General features: G+C 43.9%; 1 protein-coding gene across 1 annotated transcript in view; it reads right to left on the reverse strand.

Annotated features, from left to right (window-relative positions):
• The window catches only part of LOC126183592 (osmotic avoidance abnormal protein 3), a 381,860-nt gene that overhangs the window by 142,789 nt on the left and 215,171 nt on the right, over positions 1 to 23,900 (reverse strand). Inside the window, exons 10-11 of the mRNA XM_049925691.1 lie at positions 14,324 to 14,368; positions 3,556 to 3,715 (exon numbers count right to left, since the gene is read on the reverse strand). Coding sequence (XP_049781648.1) covers positions 3,556 to 3,715; positions 14,324 to 14,368 — 205 coding nt within the window. The remainder of the gene's footprint in view (positions 1 to 3,555; positions 3,716 to 14,323; positions 14,369 to 23,900) is intronic.

The raw sequence follows: 23,900 nt of genomic DNA on the forward strand, positions 1-23,900 counted from the left end.
TTTTGATATATATTCTGCATTTTGTGTCGTTTAAAGTGTCAAATACTATGTTTTATCATAATTGAAGAACAATAAATACTCCTTCTCCTGCCAGTAATACTACTAGTATTACTACTACTGTGTACCTTCCGACATATGCTCTGCGATGGCTTGAGGCACGTGTAGATGTAGAATATTTTTCAAGCAATGAAATGGAGCTGTTATTGATAATACCATTCACAATGAGATATAAATTCTTAATGCATCTGTCGGCGTTTATAAGTAGAAATACTCTGCGAATAAGTAATAAAATAACTGCTAATAAAGTTTAACATTAATTTACCAAGGTTAAATGATTGTTTAAAATTAAGTCAGTAGATGAAATCAGTGATTAGAAAGACGGAAGTGGCGCGAGAGGTCTGTACGATAAACGAATGTTACGAGTTCCTGAATTTGTCAGTCGGCACGGACATTCGATCAGGGGACGTGTGGTCACGCAACCACACCTGTTACTGGCGGGCCAATCACCTATCGATCCACTGCATAAAGTTTAGCTGCGCTTGAACCGGGCAACCGTAGCAGACTAACTGATTATCCTACGTTCGCCGTGAGTACGTTGGCTACATAAAATGCGGGCAGAAAACTAGTGTGATAGCGCAGTTCTTACTTCTCGTACGTTATTGACTCTGCGGATACTATTACCTGTAACATCAGATTATTGCCAAATGATGCATTTACTTATGAGGACTATTTATATGACTGTAACTGTATTGTTGTCCAGTCGGATCTTAACAAAATATTTACCTCTTACGAAGACAGGCAGTTAGCTCTTAACGTAAAGAAATGTGAAGTTGTGCATGTCACGAAATGTCAAAACGTGGTAGCTTTTTACTGAACAGTCGAGGAAAGTCGTCACCCACAAATATCTGAGGGTAACAATGCATGGGGATAGGAAGGGAGATGGATCACAAGGACTCAATTGTAGGTAAAGAAAATAGATGGAACAGATTTATTGTTAAGGTACCGGGGAACTTCAATTCATCTAGCGTAGAGATTGCTTTTACCCGCAAACTACAGTATGGTGCGTGGCGAAGGATACCTTGTACCACTACCAATCACTTCAGTTTATCTAGCGTAGAGATTTCTCTACAACTACATCTGCATACATACCCCGCAAACTACAGCATGGTGTGTGGCGGAGGGCACCTTGTACCGCTATTAGTCACTTCAGTTTATCTAGCGTAGAGATTACTCTACATCTACATCCGATTACATACCTCGCAACTTGTACCACCACTATTCACTTCCTTTCCTATTCCAGTCGCAATAGAACGAAGGAAAAATGACTATCTACGCGTCTCCGGACGGACCCTAATTTCTCTTCTCTTCATGGTCCTTACGCAGTAGAATCGTTCGGCACTCAGCTTCAAATGCCTGTCCTCTAGATTTTCTCAATAGTATTCCTCGAATAGAATGTCGGCTTCCCTCCAGGGATTCCCATTTGAGTCTCTGAAGCACATCCGTAACATTTGCGTGTTGTTCGAACCTACCAGTAACAAATCTAGTAGCCCGCTACTAAAAAGCTTCGATGTCTTCCTTTAATCAGACCTGGTAAGAACCCCAAACACTCTAGCAGTGTGTTCTATATGCGGTCTTCTATGCAGATGAACCACACTTCCCTAATCTCCCAATAAGCCGACCATTCGCCTTCCCTCCTATCGTCCTTACGTGCTCGTTCCATTTCATATCGCTTTGCAACGTTACGCCGAGATATTTAATCGATGTGACTGTATCAAGCAGTAAACTAATAATGCTGTATTCGGACATTACTGGATTGTTTTTTCTACTCGTCTACATCAACTTAGATTTCTCCATATTTAAGGCAAGCTGCCATTCACCAACTACAAATATTGTCTAAGTCGTCTTGCATCCTCCTGCAGACTTCTGCAGTATGCTTGATCTGCATCAGACAGAACTGGCAGTGGATAACGAGTACATAGAATAATAAATGAAAAGCACCAGTTTGCTTTTGTTCTACAATATTATTTTTATTGCTAACCGGTTTTCGGCTTACAAGGCCATCTTCAGACATTTACTGAGTATTATCACCAAAGAAGTTAAATGTTAGCAGACAACATTGGAAGAGAAGTAACACATCTAGAGTGAAGTAGAAACATACAGTGAGTAACATCTTTGCAATGAAATAGTAAAACCTGAACAGTACATAAATAACAATGGAGTTGACAGGAAAACCTTTAGCACAAAATAAGAATAGCATGCCTACATAACAGTTTCTATTGATAAACAAAACTATTGAAATAAGATAAAATTAGTACTAGACAAGGCTGCATCAAGAGGTATGAAACATGGAGAGTGATACACAACCAATTAAAAAAGAAGAGACAGTTGTCAATGTAAATACAGAATACACGAGGAACTTAAGCCATATCAATACTATAAACAGAAATTAATAAATGCGGGAAAATTGAGGTGTTTGAGGGAACCTACAGTTTGAGAGTGTGGTGGTACTGCAATTTAACATTAACATTATAACCAAAGCAGTGGCTGTATACCAGTTTACATTGTCTCATCAAATACTGTACATATTTTACTTTGCTCATTTATTTAATGTAAACTGGTATACAGCCACTGCTTTGATTATAATGTTAATGTTAAATTGCAGTACCACCACACTCTCAAACTGTAGGTTCCCTCAAACACCTCAATTTTCCCGCATTTACTAATTTCTGTTTATCGTATTGATATGGCTTAAGTTCCTCGTGTATTCTGTATTTACATTGACAACTGTCTCTTCTTTTTTAATTGGTTGTGTATCACTCTCCATGTTTCATACCTCTTGATGCAGCCTTGTCTAGTACTAATTTTATCTCATTTCAATAGTTTTGTTTATCAATATAAACTGTTATGTAGGCATGCTATTCTTATTTTGTGCTAAATGTTTTCCTGTCAACTCCATTGTTATTTATGTACTGTTCAGTTTTTACTATTTCATTGCAAAGATGTTACTCACTGTATGTTTCTACTTCACTCTAGATGTGTCACTTCTCTTCCAATGTTGTCTGCTAACATTTAACTTCTTTGGTGACAATACTCAGCAAATGTCTGAAGATGGCCTTGTAAGCCGAAAACCGGTTAGCAATTAAAATAATATTGTAGAACAAAAGCAAACTGGTGCTTTGCATTTATTATTATAATGTTGTTCTACCAAGAACCGACGGAAGATTCTGTTAATATGAGTACATAGAACAAAACGCAACACGAGTGGTCAGAGTCTTATTTGCCTCAGTGGGGTGTGTAACAGAAATTCTGAGATATCACAACTGGCATACACTCTGAAGAAAAGACCCCTAGTACGACACGAGAACCTGCTTAAAAAACTGTAAGAATTGGTTTTCATTAAGGATTGCATTTACATTGTTTGACTCATTCTGATCGCTCCGAAGGAGAAATGAAAGTAACATTTGACCAACACCGTGCCGCACAGGTGCGGGCCGAGAAGCTGGTGTTATTACAATGCAGTATAGTGTAAGGAAGCCTGGATACTGAGTTACACACCTTGAGCATGAGCCCGTCGTCGTCGCTGACCTTGGCCAGGACCTGTGCGAGGGCTCTGAGGCGGCGCTCCGACGCGCGCTTCTTCCGCAGCCGCTTCTCCTTCAGTTCCTCATCGTTGGCGCACTCACCGCCTATCATGCTCTTCTGCAGCCTTTCTAACCTACAACAGAAAAATACTCACTTTTTAAGAAACGAGACCCGAATGCTGCGCTCGTACACTGGAACAAGATCTAGGCTGAACTTACATTTTCCAAGAAAGAATAAATATACACTGTTGGCCATTAAAATTGCTACACCAGGAAGAAATGCAGATGATAAACGGGTATTCATTGGACAAATATATTATACTAGAACCGACATGTAATTACATTTTCACACAATTTGGGTGCATAGATCCTAAGAAATCAGTACCCAGAACAACCACCTCTGTCCGTAAGAACGGCCTTGATAAGCCTGGGCATTAAGTCAAACAGAGCTTGGATGGCGTGTACAGGTACAGCTCCCCGTGCAGCTTCAACACGATACTACAGTTCATCAGGAGTAGTGACTGGCGTATTGTGACGAGCCAGTTGCTCGGACACGATTTACCAGACGTTTTCAATTGGTGAGAGATTTGGAGAATGTGCTGGCCAGGGCAGCTGTCGAACATTTTCTGTATCCAGAAAGGCCCGTACAGGACCTGCAACATGCGGTTGTGCATTATCCTGCTGAAATATAGGGTTTCGCAGGGATCGAATGAAGGGTAGAGCCACGGGCTGTAACACATCTGAAATGTAACGTCCACTGTTCAAAGTGCCGTCAATGCGAACAGTAGGTGACCGAGACGTGTAAGCAATGGCACCCCATACCATCACGTCGGGTGATACGCCAATATGGCGATGACGAATACACGCTTGCAATGTGCGTTCACCGCGATGTCCCCAAACACGGATGCGACCATCATGATGCTGTAAACAAAACCTCGATTCATCCGAAAAAATAACGTTTTGCCATTCGTGCACCCAGGTTCGTCGTTGTACACCACCGCAGGCGCTCCTGTCTGTGATGCAGCGTCAATGGTAACCGCAGCCATGGTCTCCGAGCTGATAGTCCATGCTGCTGCAAACGTCGTCGAACTATTCGTGCAGGTGGTTGTTGTCTTGCAAACGTCCCCATCTGTTGACTCAGGGATCGAGACGTGGCTGCACGATCCGTTACAGCCATGCGGATAAGATGCTTGTCATCTCGACTGCTAGTGATATGAGGCCGTTGGGATCCAGTACGGCGTTCCGTATTACCCTCCTGAACCCACCGATTCCATATTCTGCTAACAGTCATTGTATCTCGACCAACGCGAGCAGCAATGTCGCGATACGATAAACCGCAATTGCGATAGGCTACAATCCGACCTTTATCAAAGTCGGAAACGTGATGTCTACTCATTAACGAGGCATCACAACAACGTTTCACCAGGCAACGCCGGTCTACTGCTGTTTGTGTATGAGAAATCGGTTGGAAACTTTCATCATGTGAGCACGCTGTAGGTGTCGCTACTGGCGCCAACCTTGTGTGAATGCTCTGAAAAGCTAATCATTTTCATATCACATCATCTTCTTCCTGTCGGTTAAATTTCGCGTCTGTAGCATGTCATCTTCGTGGTGTAGCAATTTTAATGCCCAGTAGCGTAAAATTCGAAATATGAGGATCACTCCAAAAGAAATGAACACTATTTTAGTAAAAATACAGTTTTCATTCTGCATGTGTGAAAGTTTTGCAGTGTGTAGATACATCATTCCCGCTTGTTTTCAAACTTAGTTCAACCTGTTCCCGTGAGTGGCGCCGTCACAGCATGTCTTCAAGATGGCTGCTACACTTGACGTTTGTCAGAAGCAACGTGCTGTCATAGAATTCCTGTGCTGTGAAAACGAGACAGTGGGAAACATCCACACGAGGTTGAAAAAGGTGTATGGAGATGCTGCTGTCGATCGCAGTACATTTAGTCGGTGGGCAAGTAGGTTACGTGATGTAAGCGGGCACGGCAATATTGAGGATTGTCCTCGCAGTGGAAGGCCTCGTACTGCACACGCTCCAGACAATCTGCAGAGAGTTAACAAATTGGTGACTGCTGACAGAAGCATCACAGTGAACTAATTGTTACGCTACGTTGGGATAGGGGAAGGAAGTGTTTGCAGAATACTGAAAGTGTTGGCGTTAAAAAAGGTTTGTTCCAGGCGGGTTCCTAGGATGTTGACAGTGGCTCACAAAGAAACAAGAAAAACGGTATGCAGCGAACTTTTGGAACAGTACGAGAATGGTGGAAATGAATTTCTTGGAAGAATTGTGAAAGGCGTTGAAACATGGCTCCATCATTTTTCACCAGAGACGAAAAGGCAATCCATGGAGTGGCATCATGCAAATTCACCCAAGAAAAAAAATTCAAAACCACACCTTTTTTTGGAAAAGTTATGGCTACAGTGTTTTTCGATTCCGAAGGACTCCTGCTTGTGGACATAATGCCAAGTGGAACCACCATAAATTCTGATACATATGTGACGACACTGAGGAAACTTCAAGCTCGACTGAGTCGTATTCGGCCACATCGGCAAAAGAAGGATGATTTGCTGTTGCACGACAATGCACTGCCACATGTCAGTCAAAAAACCATGGAAGCGATCACAAAACTCGGATGGACAACACTGAAAAACCCGCCTTACAGTCCTGACCTGGCTCCATGTGACTATCATCTCTTTGGGAAACTGAAAGACTATCTTCGTGGGACAAGGTTTGAAGATGATGACTCCCTTGTGCACGCTGCCAAACAGTGGCTCCAACAGGTTGGTCCAGAATTTTACCGTGCGGATATACAGGTGCTGGTTCCAAGATGGGCTAAGGCAGTTGAGAGGGATGGAAATTATGTAGCGAAATGAAAATATTGTTCCTAAAGGATGTATCTACACACCGTAAAACTTTCAAACATGTGGAATAAAAGATGGATTTTTTTAAAAAAAATAGTGTGCATTTCTTTTGCAGTGACCCTCGTATCATTTTCTACCGAGAAATAAAACTGTATAATAAACTGCTTACGGATGAGATTACTAAAACGAAATTACCTAAAAAGATGTTGAAAATTACCTGTTAAGCAACACGCTCTACACGGTGAAGGATTATTTTGTTAACACTAAGTAGGGGTTTGGTAATGAATGTAACATCATCATGACTGTACAGCTCTAGTTTCCCAGGAACTGTTAATGACCCTCCAGTACTGACTTAAGTCATTGAAATGATGTAGTCTGTATGTGTCAGTCGATTGTGTGGAATCAGAGATGTAAGGTGGGTCGACGTGGAGATGTGACTGAATGGCAGATAGGAGTTATTGTGTTCGGAGTGTCCATGACCACGCCGAGAATGAAGTTGCCAGATTTGTTGGTTCATCAACGCGCTGTCGAGCGTGGCTACAAGGAATGGTGTATTACTCGCAACCATGCAAGACGGCGTAAGAACAGTGACCGTAGAACGATTCTATCTGACAGGAACCGGAGACGAGTGTCACATGCAACAGTCGGTTTCAAGACCGACAGAAATTATTCAACTTTTGGATTTGCAGCTCTTGTATTTTATCTGTCTTTGCAATTACAATTATTGGATATAGGTTCCTTCATTTATGCAAAAACACTGTTTATTCTCTTGTTACCCAGACATGTTTCGACACCTTTGTGCCATCATCAGATGGATTTGTTTATTGAAATTTGTAAGACGTGAACCTATTTTAGATTGTAACTTGTAAGTAGGCTGTTTAGGTTCTTATATTGGTACGCCACCGCCACGTAGCGCTCTGTATGAAAATAACTGGTTGTGCTGTGTGCAGTCTGTATGGGTTTGCATTGTTGTAGTTTATACCATTGTAGTGTTGGGCAGTTGGCTGATAACAGCGCGTAGCGTTGCGCAGTTGGAGGTGAGCCGCCAGCAGTGGTGAATGTGGGGAGAGAGATGGCGGAATTTTGAGAGCGGACGATCTGGACGTGTGTCATTAAGAAAGAGTAAATTTGTAATATTGGATATCATGGACTGATATATATATATATATATATATATATATATATATATATATATATATATACACTCCTGGAAATTGAAATAAGAACACTGTGAATTCATTGTCCCAAGAAGGGGAAACTTTATTGACACATTCCTGGGGTCAGATACATCACATGATCACACTGACAGAACCACCGGCACATAGACACAGGCAACAGAGCATGCACAATGTCGGCACTAGTACAGTGTATATCCACCTTTCTCAGCAATGCAGGCTGCTATTCTCCCATGGAGACGATCGTAGAGATGCTGGATGTAGTCCTGTAGAACGGCTTGCCATGCCATTTCCACCTGGCGCCTCAGTTGGACCAGCGTTCGTGCTGGACGTGCAGACCGCGTGAGACGACGCTTCATCCAGTCCCAAACATGCTCAATGGGGGACAGATCCGGAGATCTTGCTGGCCAGGGTAGTTGACTTACACCTTCTAGAGCACGTTGGGTGGCACGGGATACATGCGGACGTGCATTGTCCTGTTGGAACAGCAAGTTCCCTTGCCGGTCTAGGAATGGTAGAACGATGGGTTCGATGACGGTTTGGATGTACCGTGCACTATTCAGTGTCCCCTCGACGATCACCAGTGGTGTACGGCCAGTGTAGGAGATCGCTCCCCACACCATGATGCCGGGTGTTGGCCCTGTGTGCCTCGGTCGTATGCAGTCCTGATTGTGGCGCTCACCTGCACGGCGCCAAACGCGCATACGATCATCATTGGCACCAAGGCAGAAGCGACTCTCATCGCTGAAAACGACACGTCTCCATTCGTCCCTCCATTCACGCCTGTCGCGACACCACTGGAGGCGGGCTGCACGATGTTGGGGCGTGAGCGGAAGACGGCCTAACGGTGTGCGGGACCGTAGCCCAGCTTCATGGAGACGGTTGCGAATGGTCCTCGCCGATACCCCAGGAGCAACAGTGTCCCTAATTTGCTGGGAAGTGGCGGTGCGGTCCCCTACGGCACTGCGTAGGATCCTACGGTCTTGGCGTGCATCCGTGCGTCGCTGCGGTCCGGTCCCAGGTCGACGGGCACGTGCACCTTCCGCCGACCACTGGCGACAACATCGATGTACTGTGGAGACCTCACGCCCCACGTGTTGAGCAGTTCGGCGGTACGTCCACCCGGCCTCCCGCATGCCCACTATACGCCCTCGCTCTAAGTCCGTCAACTGCACATACGGTTCACGTCCACGCTGTCGCGGCATGCTACCAGTGTTAAAGACTGCGATGGAGCTCCGTATGCCACGGCAAACTGGCTGACACTGACGGCGGCGGTGCACAAATGCTGCGCAGCTAGCGCCATTCGACGGCCAACACCGCGGTTCCTGGTGTGTCCGCTGTGCCGTGCGTGTGATCATTGCTTGTACAGCCCTCTCGCAGTGTCCGGAGCAAGTATGGTGGGTCTGACACACCGGTGTCAATGTGTTCTTTTTTCCATTTCCAGGAGTGTATATATATATATGACTTTTGAACACTATTAAGGTAAATACATTGTTTGTTCTCTATCAAAATCTTTCTTTTGCTAACTATACCTATCAGTAGTTAGTGCCTTCAGTAGTTTGAATCTTTTATTTAGCTGGCAGTAGTGGCGCTCGCTGTATTGCAGGAGTTCGAGTAACGAAGATTTTTGTGAGGTAAGTGATTTGTGAAACGTATAGGTTAATTTAGTCAGGGCCATTCTCTTGTAGGGATTATTGAAAGTCAGATTGCGTTGCGCTAAAAAATATTGAGTGCCAGTTTAAGCACAGTCATGTATAATTTTTCTAAGGGGACGTTTCAAACTGATCTAAAAAAGTGATTTTACATTATATGGTTTTGCGGGGCCATCTGTATGGCGTCCTATACTGATAGCTTCTCATCTGAAACACAAATAATGTAAATGTGAGTTTTATCGGCGAGTTAACACATCCCTTGATTTAAAAAAAAAAAAAAAAACCATGGTTTTGGTTCAAATGGGTGTGAATTCCTAAGGGACCAAACTGCCGAGGTCATCAGACCCTAGACTTACACACTACTTAAACTAACGTAAACTAACTTATACTAAGAACAACATACACACACACACACCCATGCCCGAGGGAGGACTCGAACCTCCGACGGTAGGGGCCGCGCATTCCGTGACACGGCGCCATAGACCGAGCGGTCAGACCGCTCGGCGTGATTTTGGTGTGGCAAAATGTTTTGCGTATATATTTGTTATTACTCACGTTTTATTGCGACTGATCCTTCTTATTTTGCGTTCTGAGGGCACTGTACGCACATGTTAATGTACTTTGTGTAATTTCGGTTTTACGAACGCCTTGAGCACTAGGTTGTTGAGAGATCTAACCCCGTCGGCGTTCATTTGTTCCCGAGAGAGTTTGGCGCCAAATTTTAATTTTGTTTACTTTTATCTCTCTTTTTTCCGCGCACGCGCACGCGCGCGCGCGCGCGTGTTTGTGTGTGTGTGCCGGTCGGAGTGGCCGAGCGGTTCTAGGCGCAGCAGTCTGGAACCACGCGACCGCTACGGTCGTGCGAATCCTGCCTCGGGCATGGATGTGTGTGATGTCCTTAGGTTAGTTGGGTTTAAGTAGTTCTAAGTTCTAGGGGACTGATGACCTTAGAAGTTAAGTCCCATAATGCTCAGAGCCATTTGAACCATTTTGTGATTTTGTGTGTGTGTGTGTGTGTGTGTGTGTGTGTGTATGTGTGTGTGTGTGTCAACTAGAATAGCAACAGATTTAAAAATTCACATTTACATCATTTGGTTTGTAGATGACAAGCTCTCAGTGCAGGACAGCATACAGATGGTTTTCCAAATTTAGTCGGGCTGTACTTGTAGGCTCCAACCTCACTAAATGCCCTTACCACCGTACTCTGGACGTGCTGACCCTGTCTAGAAGGGATGTCTTGATTCCAGCTTTCTTTCTCACCTCTTCATTTCTTAATTTATTCATCTTTGTCTTCTGGATGGTAGATTTAAGGAATTTCATTTCTGATGCCTGGAGTCTCGATGTCCCTCTCTTTGTGAGAGTGTATGCCTTCGTTATCATGGATCAATATTGGTATGAAATAACTGTCGAACAGCACTCATTTCCTGGTTCTGGTATCATGTCGTCCAATAAAAGTATTCTCACTTGTTGGTAGAATTCCGAAAGCTTTTACACTCTGCTCGTAATCTCCTGTCTAATCAAATTATCCCTGAAGATTATACTTCCGGCGTATGGGAAGGTGTCTACACACTCTCGTTGGTGCTCTCCTAGTTTCTCACTTTCGGGATGCCCCTCTTTGTCTCTTTGTTAACTGTTATCACCACCGCCTTGGTCTTGCTGGTGTGGAGGTTGTATTCCTGGAACTGGGATTTCCACACGTTGAAAATCTGCTCTGACAGTCCTTTCCTCTTTCAAGTTAACCAAATTATTATATCAATCGTAACAGTGATGAACAGTAGTGGCGGCAGTGTACTTATTTAGAGAACTCCACTATTAGTCTCAAGCCAATTTGTATACATAACAGTTTCACACACTCTTTTTTATTTTCTTTCCTGGAAAATTTTACTCCTAAAGCTGTGTAATGTATAATACTAAAAGCTTATGTTCTTTCTGAGCTCAACATCACACTAATTATAGAGAGCTGCTGACTCATTAAGTACTGTATTTCGCCACTTCCAAAAAATGGTTCAAATGGCTCTAAGCACTATGGGACTTAACATCTGAGGTCATCACTCCCCTAGACTTAGAACTACTTAGACCTAACTAACGTAAGGACATCACACACATCCGTGCCCGAGTTAGGATTCGAACGTGCGACCGTAGCAGTAGCGCGGTTCCGGGCTGAAGCGCCTAAAACCGCTCGGCCACATCGGCCGGCTCGCCACTTCCAATCAGTATTATTCCGTCCAGATTTTTCGCTAGCAGGTTGCGTACCGATTTTAGCAGAGCTATACTAATTATGGGTAGGAGATGTGTGAGGAAAATCATTCCACTGTTCAGCGTTTTTGGCTGGAGTGCTTGTTCCATCTACTTAGAGTGCTGTGTATAAATCCGAATTGAAAATTTACAAATTCAGATACTGTTGCTCGATCTCGTCAACGGCATAGCCGCAGTGGTAATACTGGTTCCAGTCAGATACCGAAGTTAAGCGCTGTCGGTCTTCGTTAGCGCTTGGATGGGTCACCGTCCGTGTCTGAAGAGCGCTGTTGGCAAGCGGGGTGCACTCAGCCCTTGTGAGGTCAATTGAGGAGTTACTTGAGAGAGAAGTATCGGCTCCGGTCACGAAAACTAACAACGGGTGGGAGAGCGGTGGCTGACCACATGTCCTCCATATACGTATCAAGCGACACCTATCGGCTGAGAATGACACGGCGGCTGGTCGGTGCCGCTGGGCTTTCCGAAGCCTGAGCGAACGGAGTTGCTCGATGTCACTGCTACACCTGGCTATTGCAGTCTGTGGAGTGTAAAAATTTTCAGAACTCCGACATCGATTGTTCTGTGAGTTCACTTGCTCCGACAAATGCAGTCATGCTTCATCATTAAAATAGAGCATTTCAGGATCAGCCTCTCCGCCGTGCACAGAATGCAATAGCCCTTTGCAGTACTGACGTCGAGCAACATCATCTAAATTGGTCTTCCGATGCGCTATCGTTAAATGATAATTAATTGAAACCCTCAGCTGCCGACAGGTGTTGTTGATGTGCCTCGATGGGGACAGCTGAAAATGTGTGCCCCGACCGGGATCTCCTGCTTACAGGGCTATTACAAACGATTGAAGCCCTTTCATAAATTCACTGTAGCTCCATTCATTGACATATGGTCACGACGCATTACAGATACGTAGAAAAACTCATAAAGTTTTGTTCGGCTGAAGGCGCACTTCAGGTTTCTGCCGCCAGAGCGCTCGAGAGCGCAGTGAGACAAAATGGCGACAGGAGCCGAGAAAGCGTCTGTCGTGCTTGAAATGCACTCACATCAGTCAGTCATAACAGTGCAACGACACTTCAGGACGAAGTTCAACAAAGATCCACCAACTGCTAACTCCATTCGGCGATGGTATGCGCAGTTTAAAGCTTCTGGATGCCTCTGTAAGGGGAAATCAATGGGTCGGCCTGCAGTGAGCGAAGAAACGGTTGAACGCGTGCGGGCAAGTTTCACGCGTAGCCCGCGGAAGTCGACGAATAAAGCAAGCAGGGAGCTAAACGTACCACAGCCGACGGTTTGGAAAATCTTACGGAAAAGGCTAAAGCAGAAGCCTTACCGTTTACAATTGCTACAAGCCCTGACATCCGATGACAAAGTCAAACGCTTTGAATTTTCGGCGCGGTTGCAACAGCTCATGGAAGAGGATGCGTTCAGTGCGAAACTTGTTTTCAGTGATGAAGCAACATTTTTTCTTAATGGTGAAGTGAACAGATACAATGTGCGAGTCTGGGCGGTAGAGAATCCCCACGCATTAGTGCAGCAAATTCGCAATTCACCAAAAGTTAACGTGTTTTGTGCAATCTCACGGTTTAAAGTTTACGGCCCCTTTTTCTTCTGCGAAAAAAACGTTACAGGGCACGTGTATCTGGACATGCTGGAAAATTGGCTCATGCCACAACTGGAGACCGACAGCGCCGTCTTAATCTTTCAACAGGATGGTGCTCCACTGCGCTCCCATCATGATGTTCGGCATTTCTTAAACAGGAGATTGGAAAACCGATGGATCGGTCGTGGTGGAGATCATGATCAGCAATTCATGTCATGGCCTCCATGCTCTCCCGACTTAACCCCATGCGATTCCTTTCTGTGGGGTTATGTGAAAGATTCAATGTTTAAACCTCCTCTACCAAGAAACGTGCCAGAACTGCGAGCTCGCATCAACGATGCTTTCGAACTCATTGATGGGGACATGCTGCGCCGAGTGAGGGAGGAACTTGATTATCGGCTTGATGTCTGCCGAATCACTAAAGGGGCACATATCGAACATTTGTGAATGCCTAAAAAAACTTTTTGTGTTTTTGTATGTGTGTGCAAAGCATTGTTAAAATATCTCAGATAATAAAGTTATTGTGGAGCTGTGAAATCGCTTCAATCATTTGTAATAACCCTGTACAAGGCAGACGCTCTATCCATCTGAGCCACGGAGGACACAAAGGAATAACGCGACTACAGGTACTTATTCCTTGCACGCTTCCCGTGGGACCCACATTCACAACTGTCCACAATCTACATACGTAATGTACCTAATAGATATGGTTACTTTGTGAGGTTTCAATTTGAGATGGTGCACAACATTGTGAGTAGATGCTACTGACACATCCGTCTAAAGCGCTAAATGACAAAGATACACTCTAAGACAAAAAAAAAGACGCGCCACGAAGGAATTATCCTAATGGGACAGAGAACGGTAGATGTGACGTACATGTACAGACAAACAGATGATTAGAGCTTCAGAAAAATTGGACGGTTTATTAAAGAGAAAGATCTTCACAGTTTGAGCGGATCAATAACGCGTTGGTTCACCTCTTGCTCTTATGTAAGCAGTTATTCGGCTTGGCATTGATTGATAGAGTTGTTGGATGTCTTCCTGAAGTATATCGTGCCAAATTCTATCCAATGGGTAATTAAAAAAATTAAGAAATATGACTACATCTCAATATGGTATCAAGTGTACAAGTCTTAATTTTGGTAACAGGTTATAAATAAAGTATGCACGTGATAGTGTACTTCGCTTAGTTATTACCTTTGAAGAACTTCCTGGTGTGCTGCATTCAGCTTCATTTTAGTCCTGTAAAAGGAGAACGTGAAATTAGTGCTTACCATAATCAACGTATCTTCTATGCGTTTCGTGGGATATTCTATGTCGTCTTTATACATTGTCCTAAAGCAGATAACACAATCAGAAAGAACTGAGGCACACATCTTATAACTAGACAGTTGAAAGTTACACATCTCGCATGAAACCTTGAGCCTTAGTATTATTGAAACTCTCTCCAAAATAAAATGCCCAAAAAAGTTTTGTACTATTCTCGTACCCTGCACTATTTTTATGTGTATGTGTGAGTGTGTGTGTGTGTTTTTTAACAGGAAACCTCTTCCTCAACACTCTTTTTACCATGTGGGTCGTTATGTCTGTGAAAATTGCAACCTTCAGGAGGAGTGTTACGAATTACACCGAAGTCGGAGGATGTATAGTGTGGTGTCACCGGCAGACACCACACTTGCTAGGTGGTATCCTTTAAATCGGCCGCGGTCCGTTAGTATACGTCGAACCCGCGTGTCGCCACTATCAGTGATTGCAGACCGAGCGCCGCCACACGGCGGGTCTAGTCTAGAGAGACTCCCTAGCACTCGCCCAGTTGTACCGCCGACTTTGCTAGCGATGGTTCACTGTCTACATATGCTCTCATTTGCAGAGACGACAGTTTAGCATAGCCTTCAGCTACGTCATTTGCTACGACCTAGCAAGGCGCCATATTCTTCAAGAATGTATTCTGAACAGATAATATTGTGAATCATGTACCGCCAATGGATTAAAGTTAAGTATCAAACTAATTACGTCCGCTTACTGAATTCTCATTCCTTGTCATGTTCCAGACCTCACGTGAGTATAGTTCTTCCCTCCTCACGCCAGCCTGCGTGAGCTAAAAAGCATGCATTTCGGCCTCCACTAGTAACAGAGTGTTGGCTCTTCTGCCAACACAACATATAGAACAGTGACCCATAACAAGTGATTAAGATTGTAGAGAGATGGCGTGCACGTAGGCCCAGCAGCGTCCTTTCTTGTATGTCCGGACAGGTTACTTGTCAAGCCACGCTTAAGCGGCGCAAAACCGTCAAACGAAATGAAAACGTGCAAGCAAGTTTCAGTATGTCACGTCGACGTAAAACTGCGCAGAGTGAGTTCGCACGGGGCAGAGTGGTTGGTCTCCGGGAAACGGATTTGTTGTATGGTGCGAGTGAGGAACCAATAGATAGAAAAGGGCTGTACATCGCGACGAGCGGATACCCGATTATACGGCCGTAGCCGACAGAACAGTTTCGTCCACAGCGTTGACGCGTCGTTGAAGTACTGCAAGGGGTTTGGACATGTCTCCGTCAACGGTTCGATGCCTTCTGCTGAGGCCTGTGCTAGTGGTTCGCGTGCCTTTGCGCCGGCTTCATCAACGCCTCAGACTGCTATGAACGTCATCACCGTGCTGAGGCAAAATATACTGTTTCCGGACAAGTCACGCGTCAACTTACCCTACACTGATGGTAGCGTACGTGTTTACCATGGTGACTGGCAGACTGCACTGTTGAGTGGCATAGCTGAAAAATGCTAAGTGTGATGAGTTGGGAGGCAGTGGCTATAGCATGCGATCTTGCCTTTTACTTACAGAGGGCAATCTGAACAGCAGTCGCTGCATCAGGGACGTCTTAGAGTCTGAGGCACTGGCCTCACGTGCTATACTTCAGCAGGACAATGCCTGGCCACATGTTGCGAGGAATGTGCAAGTATTATTCAAATATCTACGGGTACCATTGCTTCTCTGGCCTGCACGTTCACCTTGCATATCACCCATGGAACAGTCCGGGATATGATCCTCCTGCAACCACTGTCGATGCTATGTGGACGCGCCTACATTGCGGGTGGCAGTATGTTCCCAAGCTTCATGCCTTCTTTGATTCCATGTTACGATATCTGAAGGCTCTGACTCCAGCACACGGAGGCTTCACACCGCAGAGTATGCTCAAGGTAGTTCCAATCATTTGTATGTCATGTCCCTCATCTGTGGAACAAATTTCATTGTAAATACTTGTCTTCTTCTGGATCTTGCAATTTTTACAAACCCCAGTGTACGTCCACTTGTATAATTCAAGTAAAAGTAGATCTGCGGTTCAGTAGATCGCGCTGTTTCTTCAACTGTGAGCAAGACTGTACGGATTGTGTACACTGTTCTGTCTGCCAACATGATTAGAATGTTCATTTCAAGCTTAGCTCGTGCTCGCATTGTCACTTTAGAGGAAGAAGGGTTGTCAGAATGGGACGTTGCTAGCCGAATTGACGTAAGTCATAAAGATGTAATATGAACATGCAACATTGAAAATCTGCCTCGCAGTGGTCGCCCACGGTCGGAAACATCAGCTGAGGGCCGTGATCTACAAATTATGTCTCATAACTGCCCCAGCATGACCCAACAGAACTGCGGATTGCATTTTTGGAGGCAACTGAGAGGGCTCCGTCGACCCAGACAGTATACAACCGTCTCCACACTCTAGGAGTCATTATGAACAACAGCAAGAGGAGACACTACTGTGAAGTGCGAAGAAGGTGGGTAAGGAATATCTGCAATTCAGCTTTGATCAGTGACAACGGGTTCTCTATATTGGCAAAAGCAGGATTTGCCTGAAGCCTAATGATCATCGTAGAAGTATGTGGAGGCATCTATGTACGAATGCACGTGTCATACATTCAATCCCACGGACTCAGCAGGGCAGAGGGTAAGTCATGGTTTGTACAGCGTCATGTACATATCTTGGACAGCTCTCATCGCTATCGAGCGTAATGTGTGGGTTGTGCAATATCAGCCAGCCTGTTGTCGAGCCTTATAGTAACCAACCAAATGAAATGACCTGTCATATCTTCTAGCATGAACCAACACGCTTGGGAACCAACACTGCCTTGTCTCAGTAACTCTCCTTACATACTGGGCCACCTCAGGAGGTCTGCCGTCGAAATGTGGGGCAGGCTTGGACAGTATGTAATGTCTCTTGCAGCGGTCTCTCCACGATATTTTCAGAAATTTTATAAATTGTATAACTCAGTACATATCTCGAAATATCTCTTCTTATCTTACCGATTATCAATGCAAAGTAGTTTCAAGCCCAATTATTCCTTGGAGCGTCCATTTACTCCATGGAATAGCTGCTCTGCTATCTATGTTTTCTCTTATGGAAAAGAATGAAGGACTTTTTTCCGATTAGTCGTGAAAGAAGGATGTATATGTACGTATTGTTGAGCTAGTCGCCATCTTGATGAGATTCTGTATGAGAAGGAATTTAATACATGAACTAAACTAAAGTAAGTGTGTTCGCGTATTATTTAACTGATTATTATTGACAGTGTCTGCTTACTACGCTGTGTTGCACGGGATCAGTGGGGAACGTCTGATTTACACTGGACGAACCTGCCGTTTTGTATGCTCAAGCTATCCAGTTACTTCAAATAAATAGGCTAACACGGTCTTACCAGCAGATCTCCGGTCTTCCCCATGTGGTCACCGAAAGTTAATAATTATTACAAATGTTTCCAGGAGATCGACTGACAATTTTCGTCGGACCGAGACTTCGAAATTGGTTCACTGCCTTATGGAATTTAAGTTAAGTTTAATTTAATCAGGATAGAACAATATTGAATTGTGTGAATGTGATAAGCCTGCTTTGTGAATGAAAATTCCCTTAACATAGGCATGTTTTTACTATCCTGATCAGTGAAGCTAAATCAGGCCGGTGTGAGAGAGGTTTTTAAATTTTAGATCACAACAAAAAAAAAATATTAAATTTTCTTTTCCATAAGAGAAAACATACATAGCAGAGCAGCTATTCCATGGAGTAAATGGACGCTCCAAGGAATAATTGGGCTTGAAACTACTTTGCATTGATAATCGGTAAGATAAGAAGAGATATTTCGAGATATGTACTGAGTTATACAGTTTATAAAATTTCTGAAAATATCGTGGAGAGACCGCTGCAAGAGACATTACAAGTAGCATCTCGACATCTTTGCGGACACCTTATCAAAGACAGTATAATTATGTCACAAGGCATGGGGTAGAACAACAGAGTACTGAATGTAAACAAGCGGCACATTTTGCTTTCAAAACTGTGAAGTTTCGTACGCTTTGAACAGGCTGTCTTTATTACGTTTATCTTCTGGTTTCTCTTTCACAGTGCAGTTAGTTAGTTGGTTTCGTAGAGCTTATTCTCTCATTTCCTGCTTCCCATAAATCTAATCTCACACACATTCGCAGATGTGTTGGTGCTGAAAACTTTTTTGAACAATTTGTATTTAAGAATTTAATATGAGCCGAATTCGAGTACAGATAAAACAAAGAAACGCATTACTACAATTCACACATTTGCATTCACACCCAGTAGGGCACAGGTCGGTCCAGAATACGGGTAAATTTATGCCATTTTTACTATTTTATTTTCCTGTTTCATTTGCTGAAAGCCTGTAATCTTACCTGTCGTTTGTTAGTCTTCCATCTTTATGGGAAAGTTAAGTTGGAAAGAGTACTGCATATGTTTGTTTTACAGACTAAACAGACTAGTTGAAAAATAATAGCTACTGGATTCGTTCAGTCTCGACGCTCCACAGTTCCAATATTTATTTTATTTTCAGTTTTGTGTTTCGATTTTTAACTCGTTTCACGTGTAAGAAATTATCCATCGCAATATATACATCGCAAGCCACTTAGCCTCGTGATGACTGGGTGACGACTGGGTGTTGTGTGTTCTTCATCATCACTGAGTCGCAAGACGCCGAAGTGCCGTCAACTAAAGAGGACTTGCAATACGGCGGCCGAACTTCCCCGCATGGGGCCTCCTGGCTAACAACGCCATACGATCATTTCATTTCATCCTACCTGCCAAGGGTCACAAACTGACCGAAGACAATCATTTACCGATCGAAAGAGGTATTTGTGAGTTACTTCCTTAGCGAGCAGACAATTCTTCCATAAAATTCTACCAATGATTCTCTGCATGACATGTAAACAAGTTTATTTGGTCCTTGACTGGAATACTCTCTTTCAAATTCTAAAGCTGGCAGGGGTAAAACACATGGAGCGAAAGGCTATTTACAATTTGTCCAGAAACCAGATGGCAGTTATAAGAGTCGAGGGACATGAAAGGGAAGCAGTGGTTGGGAAGGGAGTAAGACTGGGTTGTAGCCTCTCCCCGATGTTATTCAATCTGTATATTGAGCAAGCAGTAAAGGAAACAAAAGAAAAATTCGGAGTAGGTATTAAAATCCATGGAGAAGAAATAAAAACTTTGAGGTTCGCTGATGACATTGTAATTCTGTCAGAGACAGCAAAGGACTTGGAAGAGCAGTTGAACGGAATGGATGGTGTCTTGAAGGGAGGATATAAGATGAACATCAACAAAAGCAAAACGAGAATAATGGAATGTAGTCGAATTAAGTCGGGTGATGTTGAGGGTATTAGATTAGGAAATGAGACACTTAAAGTAGTAAAGGAGTTTTGCTATTTGGGGAGCAAAATAACTGATGATGGTCGAAGTAGAGAGGATATAAAATGTAGACTGGCAATGGCAAGGAAAGCGTTTCTGAAGAAGAGAAATTTGTTAACATCGAGTATAGATTTAAGTGTCAGGAAGTCATTTCTGAAAGTATTTGTATGGAGTGTAGCCATGTATGGAAGTGAAACCTGGACGGTAAATAGTTTGGACAAGAAGAGAATAGAAGCTTTCGAAATGTGGTGCTACAGAAGAATGCTAAAGATTAGATGGGTAGATCACATAACTAATGAGGAAGTATTGAATAGGATTGGGGAGAAGAGAAGTTTGTGGCACAACTTGACCAGAAGAAGGGATCGGTTGATAGGACATGTTCTGAGGCATCAAGGGATCACCAATTTAGTATTGGAGGGCAGCGTGGAGGGTAAAAATCGTAGGGGGAGACCAAGAGATGAATACACTAAGCAGATTCAGAAGGATGTAGGTTGCAGTAGGTACTGGGAGATGAAGAAGCTTGAACAGGATAGAGCAGCATGGAGAGCTGCATCAAACCAGTCTCAGGACTGAAGACCACAACAACAACAACAACAACTTTTATGTCGCTCCGGACAGAAGCTCAAAATAATTTAGGTCGTTACTATTTACAATGTCTTATCACCAATAGTGTAATCGAATAATAATTAATTTTTCAGCCTATTTATGCGCAGTGCGGTTACAGTTTCAGTATCCAATCAAAAGTATACTGACACCACTATCTAATGCGGTACTGTCCACTAGATGTTATGAGAGGCTGACCCGCCAATATAAAAGGAGGCGAGGAACATTATGTTGTCAATAGAAAAGCAGTAACAGGAGACAGGGCCGTTCAGGACAGCTCAGTGAATTCGAATGTGGACTAGTTACCAATCGAGCGAGGGAAGATGATTGTCTATATACCTCTATACGCGACCTAATCAAATGTTCCTTTACTAAGGAACGTACAGATGTAAGGAATCAATCAGCGAAATTTCACCCCTTCTAAAGCTGACAAAGTCGACTGTTGGTGATATTGTGAAGTGGAAACGCGTAGGAACAACCACGGCTAAACCCAGGCCACGCAGACGTTATGTACTGACGGACGGGAACCAAAGAGCATTGACAAGATTGCTTGTAGAAAATCGCACGAAATCGGCAGAAGGAATCGCTCTTTAGTTCCAAAGTGCTGTCAGCAGTCCAGGTAGCAAAATAAAATGCGTAGGGAGTTATAAAGAATGAGGTTCAGTGGTCGAACAGCTCCTCAGAGGCCATACATTTCTGTAGTCAATGCTAAGCAGCGGATGAAGACCATTCTTGGCCTCGATACATTGAGGACCTTCCTCCACTGAAGAGCCAAAGGCACTGGTATACCTGCCTAATATTGTGTACGGCTCCCGAGAGCACGCAGACGTGCCACAACACGACGTGGCATGGATTCGACTAATGTCTGAAGTAGTGCTGGAGGGGACTGACACCATGAATCCTGTAGGGCTGTCCATAAATCCGTAAGAGTACGTGGGGGTGGAGATCGCCTCTGAACAGCACGTTGCAAGGCATCCCAGATATACTCAATAATTTTCATGTCTGGGTATAATGGTGGCCAGCGGAAGTGTTTAAACTCAGAAGAGTATTCCTGGAGCCACTCTGTAGCAATTCTGGACGTATGGGGTGTCGCATTGTCCTTCTGGAATTGCTCAAGTCCGTAGAAATGCACAATAGACATGGTTGGATGCAGGTAATCAGACAGGATGCTTACGTACGTGTCACCTGTCAGAGACATATCTAGACGTCTCACGGGTCCCTCCCATATCATTCCAACTGCACACGCCCCACACCATTACAGAGCCTCCACCAACTTGAACAGCCCCTGTTGACATGCGAAGGTCCATGGATTGGTGAGGTTGCCTCCATACTCATACACGTCCACCCATTCGATACAGTCTGAAACGAGACTCGTCCGACCAGGCAACAAAATGGTTCAAATGGCTCTGAGCACTATGGGACGTAACTTCTGAGGTCATCAGTCCCCTAGAACTTAGACCTACTTAAACCTAACAAACGTGAGGACATCACACACATCCATGCCCACCTAGAACCGCTCGACCACCCCGGCCGGCGACCAGGCAACATGTTTCAAGACATCAACAGCCCAGTGTCGGTGGTGACTGTCCCAGGCGAGGCGTAAAGCTTTGTCTCGTGCAGTCATCAAGGGTACACGAGTGGGCCTTCGGCTCAGCAATCTGCGGAAGGGTTGCACTTCGTCACCTTGAACGGTTCTTTTCAGTCGTCGTTGGTCCCGTTCTTGCAAGATCTTTTTCCGATCGCAGCGATGTCGGAGATTTGATATTTTATCGGATTCCTGATATTCACGGTACACTCGTGAAATGGTCATACGGGAAAATCCCCACTTCATCACTACCTCGGAGGTGCTGTGTCCCATCGCTCGTGCGCCGACTATATCACCACGTTCAAACTCATTTAAATCTTGATAACCTGCCATGGAGAAGAAATAAAAACTTTGAGGTTCGCCGATGACATTGTAATTCTGTCAGAGACAGCAAAGGACTTGGAAGAGCAGTTGAACGGAATGGATGGTGTCTTGAAAGGAGAATATAAGATGAACATCAACAAAAGCAAAACGAGGATAATGGAATGTAGTCGAATTAAGTCGGGTGATGTTGAGGGTATTAGATTAGGAAATGAGACACTTAAAGTAGTAAAGGAGTTTTGCTATTTGGGGAGCAAAATAACTGATGATGGTCGAAGTAGAGAGGATATAAAATGTAGACTGGCAATGGCAAGGAAAGTGTTTCTGAAGAAGAGAAATTTGTTAACATCGAGTATAGATTTAAGTGTCAGGAAGTCATTTCTGAAAGTATTTGTATGGAATGTAGCCGTGTATGGAAGTGAAACCTGGACGGTAAATAGTTTGGACAAGAAGAGAATAGAAGCTTTCGAAATGTGGTGCTACAGAAGAATGCTGAAGATTAGATGGGTAGATCACATAACTAATGAGGAAGTATTGAATAGGATTGGGGAGAAGAGAAGTTTGTAGCACAACTTGACCAGAAGAAGGGATCGGTTGATAGGACATGTTCTGAGGCATCAAGGGATCACCAATTTAGTATTGGAGGGCAGCGTGGAGGGTAAAAATCGTAGGGGGAGACCAAGAGATGAATACACTAAGCAGATTCAGAAGGATGTAGGTTGCAGTAGGTACTGGGAGATGAAGAAGCTTGCACAGGATAGAGTAGCATGGAGAGCTGCATCAAACCAGTCTCAGGACTGAAGACCACAACAACAACAACAACAACAACAACAACAACTTTTATGTCGCTCCGGACAGAAGCTCAAAAATATTTTAGGTCGTTACTATTTACAATGACTTATCACCAATAGTGTAATCGAATAATAATTAATTTTTCAGCCTATTTATGCGCAGTGCGGTTACAGTTTCAGTATCCAATCAAAAGTATACTGACACCACTATCTAATGCGGTACTGTCCACTAGATGTTATGAGAGGCTGACCCGCCATTATAAAAGGAGGCGAGGAACATTATGTTGTCAATAGAAAAGCAGTAACAGGAGACAGGGCCGTTCAGGACAGCTCAGTGAATTCGAATGTGGACTAGTTACCAATCGAGCGAGGGAAGATGATTGTCTGTATACCTCTATACGCGATCTAATCAAATGTTCCTTTACTAAGGAACTTCTGATGTAAGCAATCAATCAGCGAAATTTCACCCCTTCTAAAGCTGACAAAGTCGACTGTTGGTGATATTGTGAAGTGGAAACGCGTAGGAACAACCACGGCTAAACCCAGGCCACGCAGACGTTATGTACTGACGGACAGGGACCAAAGAGCATTGACAAGATTGCTTGTAGAAAATCGCACGAAATCGGCAGAAGGAATCACTCTTTAGTTCCAAAGTGCTGTCAGCAGTCCAGCTAGCAAAATACAATGCGTAGGGAGTTATAAAGAATGAGGTTCAGTGGTCGAACAGCTCCTCAGAGGCCATACATTTCTGTAGTCAATGCTAAGCAGCGGATGCAGACCAT

This window comes from Schistocerca cancellata, chromosome 4 (genome assembly GCF_023864275.1).
Source record: "Schistocerca cancellata isolate TAMUIC-IGC-003103 chromosome 4, iqSchCanc2.1, whole genome shotgun sequence".
Lineage (NCBI taxonomy): Eukaryota > Metazoa > Arthropoda > Insecta > Orthoptera > Acrididae > Schistocerca > Schistocerca cancellata.